This window comes from Andrographis paniculata, unplaced genomic scaffold (genome assembly GCF_009805555.1).
Source record: "Andrographis paniculata isolate CXL003 unplaced genomic scaffold, ASM980555v1 Contig15END, whole genome shotgun sequence".
NCBI classification, from domain to species: domain Eukaryota; kingdom Viridiplantae; phylum Streptophyta; class Magnoliopsida; order Lamiales; family Acanthaceae; genus Andrographis; species Andrographis paniculata.
Genome location: NW_026137435.1, coordinates 1,752,388 through 1,761,439, shown reverse-complemented (window position 1 = coordinate 1,761,439; position 9,052 = coordinate 1,752,388). Strand labels below are relative to the sequence as shown.

At 23.5% G+C, this 9,052-nt stretch overlaps 1 protein-coding gene across 1 annotated transcript; it reads right to left on the bottom strand.

Moving 5' to 3' along the window:
* Positions 1–6,868: 6,868 nt before the first annotated feature.
* LOC127260578 (zinc finger protein ZAT9) lies at positions 6,869–7,585 on the bottom strand. The gene has a single exon (XM_051288354.1). It carries the CDS (start codon positions 7,583–7,585, stop codon positions 6,869–6,871), a length of 717 nt encoding a protein of 238 aa, XP_051144311.1.
* Positions 7,586–9,052: the final 1,467 nt, after the last annotated feature.

The window sequence follows — 9,052 nt, the reverse complement described above, 5'->3', positions numbered from 1 at the left end:
AAATACTAAAAAATTTTAAAAGTCGTAGTATTACAAAATCCGCTGTTCACACTCCACCACCATTGTCGCTATACTACCTTTCTTCTTCTTCTTCTTTTTTTTTTTTTTTTTTTTTTTTTTTTTTTTTTTTGATTTATTGTGTTTTTTTATTAAGAGCATCAAATTAAAAAATGATATTAATAATTTTGTATATCAAATTAAATAATTATTTTAATTTAAAATTTTATTTTCGATAAATATTATTATATCTCGAAAATATCAAATTTATTGAAATAATAAAATTCAATATTACAATAATTTATCGAAATAAATTCGATAATCACATTGAATCGAAATAGAATTTTTCTCCGTAAAAATAAATACCCCCAGTAACATCTTCAATTCGTGGCATAATATTCTCTAAAATAAATGACATTCAGCCTCAGAAATAGAAGGCACTCAAATATTTCGAAATTCCAACGAACTAAAATAAGAGATACTTTTATTGCTCAAATTCATAACTAGTTTGGAGTTACATTTAAGCAAATCCACACATATAATGAATCTAATGGTGTGTTTCTTTGAAATTAGTTCCGAAAGATTTAATTTGAGTTTGGTTTTGATTTGAATTTTTTTTTTTCTTTTTCTGTAGTTTTGGAAAATTGCGTTCTTTGAGTCAGTAGGTTTTGTTTGGATTTGAGAATTTTTTATGTGTATTGATTTAATATGTAAAATAATAATGATATAAAATATATATTATATTAAGTTTATGAAATTAAAATTGGTATAATTTGAGTATTAGTTTGTATTAATTATACATAAATGGTTAGCTTTTTTTATTTATTTATATTATATAAAATTTTATTATGTATAAAATAATATGTATATTGTTATATTTTATTAAATTATTATTATTAAAAAATTATAATTGTGTTTATTAATTAAAAAAAAAAAAAGTCAAAGATGTCAGAGCCTACTACGTAGCAGCATAACTGGTCGCTTGTAGGCGATTTGGTTCGCTCGAAATGATTTGTACAGTGCCTCTAAAGGAGGTTTTGGAAATTTTATTACAAAGGAACACATGTAAGAGGCGTTTGGTACCGATAATGAAATTATAGAGAAGTGACAGTAAAGAATAAAATTGAAGAGATATGAAATTGAGCAAGAGAATGATAATTAATTCTCTTGTTCGGTAAAAGAGAGAATTCAATTGAGAAATATAAAAAAAAAATACAGTTATATGAATGATCATATAAGAATAAATGAATAACCAGATAAAAAAAGAGTTTTAACAAATGAGAATTAATGAAAAATATTTTTGATGACTTTTTAAAAAAAAAAATTATAAATTATATACGATATTTTTTAAAATTATATTTTAGTACAATTTTAAAAGATTGTAAAATTTAAATACTTTAACAATAAATTAAATTTCATTTTTGTAAAGTTGAAATAGTATAATTTCAAAAATATTATAAAAAATAAATATTACAAAAAAATAAAAAAATAATATATATACTGCAACATCATTTCTCTGCACATTATAAAGAAATGAAAACAGGGAAATGAAAATGATTTATTTTTCAAGTTCTATTTCTCTAATTCAAACAAAGAAGAAAAATGATACAATTTTCATTTCTATTTTGCAATCAATTATTTGGCGAGTAAAAATACGACGCGTCGGTGTACCAAATTAATTAGATTAATTTTTAAAAAAATAATTAAATATTATTTATTTATTGGCCATGCCCATTTAATCCAACATAACGAAGTACAAGACATACGTACTTGCTAAAGAATATCTACCTTGGGGTGTGTTTGTTTGGAGGTTTGGATTTTGGATTGGGATTTGAATAGTAAAAATTTTGAATTTGAATAGTTGTATGATGTGATATAAATAGGGTTTGATGTGATGTTTTGAATGTAAAATTGATTTTTAGTATAATATAAAAAATGAAAAATAGGTGTTTGATTTGATGTTTTTGGGGAGAAAAAATTGGATGAATAGTGGAAATCCTCCAAAATCCTTCAAACAAACACACCAAGTGTATGAAAATGATTACAATGAGTCATTTGCTTCCATGGCGAAGATAGTGACATTATAGCATAAAAATAAGTATTTGGGCTTCAATTTTAGGCCCAAATAATTTTTGGTTCGGGCCAACCTTGTGAGGTTGAAAAACCAGGCCGGACTGGGCTCTGCAAACCAAGTTGAATTTTTAATTTAAATAATTTTAATTTATTATAAATATATAATAAAATAAAATATTAATTTCATCTTTAATGTTAAAATTTTTAATTATCAATAAATATATTTTTTGTCGTAATTGTAGTTATATTAATTAATATACTCTCTCCGTCCAATTGAAAGGTTGCTACTTTCCATTTTCGTCTATCCTTAAACAAGGTTATCATTTTCTAATTTAGTAATTGTACTACATACCTAACATAATAAATACTATTCCAACTTACACTATATTACACAAATGTCATTATTTTTATATTACACAATACTAATAGGGATATTTTCGTCTTTTTTACTACAATTCATTATAATACTAATATTAAAAAATTTACGTGCAGAAAGTAAATGACAATCTTGCACCGATACGTAGGGAATAATATTTTTTTAAAAAAATAAATGATGATGGGGGGCTCAACAAAATTAAGTCTAACTAATTCAAAACTCTGTTAACAAAGAAACACACCAAAAATGGAAAAGTTGCATTTACAATTTTTGCATATACAAATTAAATAAAAGATTAAAAAATAAATAAATATAACTAACTGTTAAAATATATATTTATTTAACTTTATCAAAAATATAGTGTATTCGATAATTTTATAAAAAAAACAAATAATATATATTTATTACTATAATAATAATTTTCAAATAGTATTATATTTATAATATAAAAACACATATTTAAAAAAAATGATAATAATTTTTTAATATAATTTAGTTTTAGCTATTATTTTTATTAAATATTTAAAATAATATTAATAAATATAGTCATATTTTTTACCATTTATATATGATCAACAGTAATAATAGTAATAGTAATAATAATAATTTTAAGAATTCATCAAATATCTCTTTTTACCACGAGAGATTTTATTGTGTACAAATTTTTTATAATTGTCCGTTAAAATTCAATTAAATCCATGAATTTTAAAAGTTTTTGAATGGTTGAATACCTCAAAATTTTAAAAAAATTTTAAAAGTCTCGATTGAATACCTTAATATTTTAAATGACTTTTAAAAGATTGGATTCAATATGTTCAGATTTTAAAAGATTTTTAAAAGTACTGAATAGATTCATATTTTAAAACTCCAACAAAATTTCTTTCTCCTTGATTACATAAATTCTTTTCAAAATTATTTTAATTTAATATAGATTTTAATTATAAAGTAGGATATGAATTTTGTGAAATTTATTTTATTTTTTGCATTACTTCTATATTTGATTTTTTTTATTATTGCTTTTTTTTTTTTCATCTTATAATTTTTATACATCTTATATATTCTTACATTTCTAGTATTGATGCATTCAAATATATTAAAATTTATTTTATTTTTAATATATAGAGGACAGTCATTAGAAATATTGAATCAGAATTTTACTTAATTTTTATTATAGATTTTATGTAAATATATACTCCTATATTTAAATTATAATTAGTAAGTAAGTTAAAAGTATATTAGTAAAATAATTATAAATTAAAATTAAGATAACTAAATAATTTTTTTTAATAAAATTAAAAAATATATAAATTGTAAAATTTAAAATATGATTAAAGTGTATAATCTTATTTTTAAAAAGAAAATAATAAATTATGTAGGACATATTTAAATGAAAAATAAAATAAAATTGACATTTTATATGAGATAGTGAGAGTATTATTTAATACTAATATTAATGACGAAATGTATCGAAAAACTTGAGATTGCAAGAAATAACTCAACATTTTTTTAATTTTCAGAATTTGAATATACATTTTATAATCTCACTAAAATTTAGCATGTAATATAAAATACTATTATTTTATATATTAAAGACAACGATTCTTATATCTCATATCAAAAAAATACTTTAAAAATCGATTCAATCTGATTACAATTTAGTTCAACAGTTTTTTTTATCAATTAAAAAATATTATTTTTGTTGCAATTTGTTTGCTATTTTTACTTTTAACATATGATTTAAATAAATTTTTTTGAAGTGGAAAATTGAACCTACAATCAAATATATACCAACTAAGACATTTACCATTCAATCATGTTATAATTTTTGTTTTTATTTTAAACATTAATATATATATAAATGTATTAAAAGTTCAATATTAATTTTAAAAATCGTGTCGGATCAGACACGGCCCGAATTTCTTGAGTTCGGGCATAGCCCAGTTCATCAGTGTGCCGGGCTAAGCATGGCCCAAAAATTATCGGACTTGATTTTGGAGGCTCAAACACGATTTTTTCGTGTCGTACTTGAACCGAGCTTTCGGGCCATGATTATTTTTGTTACCGAATGCAATACTCATTTCATGGGATAAAACATGAGTTTTTAATATTTAGAATTATTTTAGCATTTTCTTTTTTTAAAAAAAAAAAAAAAATTACGGTACAATCCTAACAAATTGAATTACTAAAAGACAAACACTACCGACCACTGTCTTAATTAAAATTGCATTTATTTGGTAAAAATAATTGTTTATTATTTCATAAAACAAGAAATCAAATCATCTATTCTCAATTTCTCTCTGTTCGCTTTATTCAGACCAATGAAAATAGAACACGCGTAAGAAAGAGGCCATACAAATAACTTAAGACTTATGTGTTTTACTTTTTTATTTTTAACTTTATCCTTTATTACTTATTAATTTTATTCTATTTTAAAATAAAATAAAATTTATATCCAAAATTAGTTTGTATTCAAATATTTTTATATAATATTTAAATTGTATAATTTTTATATTTTAATATAATCTCATATTATTTACAAAACTAATAGCACCATAATTTTATCATTCATATATATTCCAAGTGTTTAGTTTATATATTTATTTTTTTTAATTTTGAGAACAATAATTTATAGAAAATTTTAGATTTTTATAAAAAATATTTAAATTTAATTTTTATTTAAGTTATTTTTATTGTGCTGATCTATATTTTTTTTGTAATTTTATAGGAGTATTATTCTTTCACAAAATATCTTATTATATTAAAAGATTATAAAAATTATAATTAAAGTATTATATAAAAGATTAAATTTATGTAATGTATATAATATTTCGGCCATGCAATTATATCTAAAGTGTATTTTAATATGATATTTTTTTAAAAAAAATATTACATTTTTATAGTCAAAAGCGAAAAAAACATGAAGGAAAAAAATATTGTTTACTTTATACTTTCTCGATCTCAACTCAAAGTGTAAATTTGCTTTTTGTAATAGATTGTGAAATAAATATTTTGGTAAATTATATAACACTTTCTTGTATTTTAGTAAAAATGCACAAAACACCCTATGTTTTATTTATTGCGTGAAATCCCTTGTGTTAATATAAAATTTGTACGAAACACCCCATTGTTAAAAACTGATATTCGGGTCTAAATAAAGATCTAAATTATGCAAGTTTTATAGAAATAAAAAATAAAAAATATCTTAAATAATTTTTTTTGAATAAAATAAATAAATAAATAAATAATTGATCAATAATTTATTTTTACAATTTTTGTAAAAATCAAATAACAATTTGTCTTAAAAAAGTATAAAATGAATAATTATTTATTTATTTATTTATTTTATTAAAAAAATTATTTAATATATTTTGCATTTTTTATTTATATAAAATTTGCGTAACTTAGGTCTTTATTTAGAACCGAATATCAATTTTGGACAAAAGAATGTTTCATGCAAACTTTACATTAACACAAGGGAGTTTCACGCAATAAATAAAACAAAGAGTGTTTTGTACATTTTTACTAAAATATAAGGGGGTGTTATATAATTTACCCTAAATATTTTAGTGATTAGTAGAACTATGTAAGATAATATTAATATTTTTGTTCTTGCAAGTAAAAAATAAAAACAAATATTTTGTAATTAAAAATATTTTGATATTTATATATAAATTACTTTTATTACTATATAAAATAAATATTTTAAAATAAAAAATAAACAAAATGATAAATTATTACATTGAGTTTAGAAAAAAAATAAAAAATTTACATTTATATATAATATATTTGAAGTATAAAATAATTATATTACATATTTCCTCGATGAAATATATATAAAAATATATAAAAAAATTTCAAAAAATTGATAACAATAATTTATATCCGTCAACTTACCAAAAATTTATAACAATTTGTCAGCGATATATATTGGATATGTTTCTTTTTTATTTCAGTCAAAACTGTTTCAACTGTAGGAAAATGCTTAGAAAGTCCTGGTCCTCAGAGCCAAGGGACAAATCAATTCATACAAACATTATGCAGTCGTTAAACGTCGGCGTTTGAGTAATGAAACCAATGATCCTGGACCTTCTACCAAATAAGTTCTACTTAAAGTCTACGCGTTTGACTAAATTATCATTATTTAGAGAATGGGTTATGGCAGCTAAAATAATTAAAATAATAATAATAATAATAATAAAAAAATACCACATTGTATGTAATTACCAAACTGCAGGGGACAAAAAACTGAATAAATTAATCCGACGAGCAGAAATTGAAAAGTAACTGAATTACATTCACATTTCTGCAATATGAAAAAATAAAAAAATAAAAAAATAAATGGAAAATTTCAATATAGTTTTTTTTTTTTCTATATATATAAAAATTATTATTTATTTTAATATTTAATTTGTTACCTTGAAGTTATGCATTGCTGACGTCAGTCAATGCCGAGGCAGCAGCATTCTGGCTGTTGCTGTCGTCATCCACCGGCGCAGGTAAATTCAGATCAATGTCCAGCAATCCTCCACCGTCCGATGTGGATCCAACGGTGCTAACAGTAGCGGGACTCCAAGTCCTTCCAACAAAGTGCGACCTCTTGTGTCCCCCGAGGGCCTGACCGGATGCGAAAATCTTAAGACAAAACGGACACTTGTGGATTCTCTCCGGCCGGCCGGCGTTGACGTTGACTTTCCGGTGACTCGCCTTGTGCCCTCCAAGTGCTTGGTAAGAATCGAACACTTTGCCACACGTTTGGCACGTGTGTTGCTTCTTCCGCCGCGCGATCCCGCCGCCGCCGCGGCGGTCGCGTGATAGTAAAATCAAACAATGCGCCACGTGCTCCTCCGTGGTAAGATTTCCGACAACATCGGAATCATCGAAACTTACCTCGGATTTCCGGAACCTTTTAGGCAACGGCGGTCCGGATTCGCTTTCCCGATCCGGAATCTCGATTTTCTCATTTCCGTTCTCGTTTTTGTTATTATCGGAACTATACTCAATCTGATCGTCGTCGCCGCCGCCGTCGCGGTATTTTAAAGCCCTTTTCTCTCTCATCACGTGAGACCTCATGTGACCTCCCAAAGCCTTACCATTGCCAAAGCTCCTAAAGCAAATCTTGCAACTATAGATTTTGTCCATTGGGAGACAATAGTAGAGAAGTGGTATAGCAATGGAAATTGCTCAAATATATATAACACATTGATAAATAAATAAATAAAATAAATAAATATAGGGTTATTAATGGGAGTTGATTTTTTTGTGTATATTAAAATAATTATTATATATATAAATATATATAAATAATTAATAATGATTTTCCTCATGAATCATCCCAAGTTGTCCAAATAAGATTCTGGATTATATTTGAAGTTATATTTCCTTTTCAAAACGGCAAACAACAATTAATATACAAATTTAAAAAAAAATAGAATTTTAATATGTAACCAGATTTTCTGGTTTTATACTAGTCAAGTGTACTGAATGACTTTGCAGTGGAGTTAGATTTTTTCTTGAGCCACTCCAGGGACTCGAGGTCCAGAATTTGAGATCTATGAAATGCATGGTGTAGATTTTTTCCGGAGCTTTGATCCTGGATCTCCTGAGAAACTGTTTCTAAGTTGCTGTCTCTTACTGAAGAAGTACCACAATAGCACTTACACCAAACTACAAAAATTATAAATACATAAATAAACAAAATAATAATAATAATAATAATAATAATAATATTGTAATATACTCCTCACAAGTACTCCTATGTCCCGTCAAATTAGTCCATTTTTTTTCTTTTTGACAGTTCTGTGAAATTAGTTATATTTTTTAATATAGTAATAATTAAAAAATATTAATTACAATTACAAATTTAACTATATTTTATTCAATTACTAATACTCATAACTTTTATTGTTTGTTTTATTATAAATTTAAAAGTATGACTAGAATTTTGAATAATAAAAATTAATAAATATTCAATATGATATAAATAAGTGTTTATGTAATGTCTAAAATTTTTAATATAATATAAAAAATATTTGATTTGATATTATATGATTGAAAATTAATTAATAATGAGATTTAATTTAGAATTTGATTTTTATATTTTATTAAAAAATGCATTTATCACTATTATTAAGAGTGAAAAATATCAATTTGCTCAAATAATGCAGGTACCGTATGAAAAAATACCAAAGTATTAAAATTATTGTATATTGTAAATTTTATATGGTATAATACCGTACCGAACATTTTCAGTTCGGCAATTACATATACTTTTAGCATTGTTGGTATAATATATACAGAAAATATAAATACAGTTTGCTTTTAGTATTTGATATATCCAACTACATCAATAATTTAGTATATTGATACTAAAATAATTAATTTTCTAATATATTCTTAAATTTGTAAAATTATTTTAAATTTTTATATTTAAGCGTAAAATATTATATTCTGATACCATACATGTAATTCGATTAGAAATGATTCGATACTGTATTCATATAATACCGAACCATATTGTATACCACACCAAATTTTTTGGTATATTAAAAAAAATATCGATATCATACAAAAAAAGTTCGTATAATGAAATTTGGCATTTTCGGTATT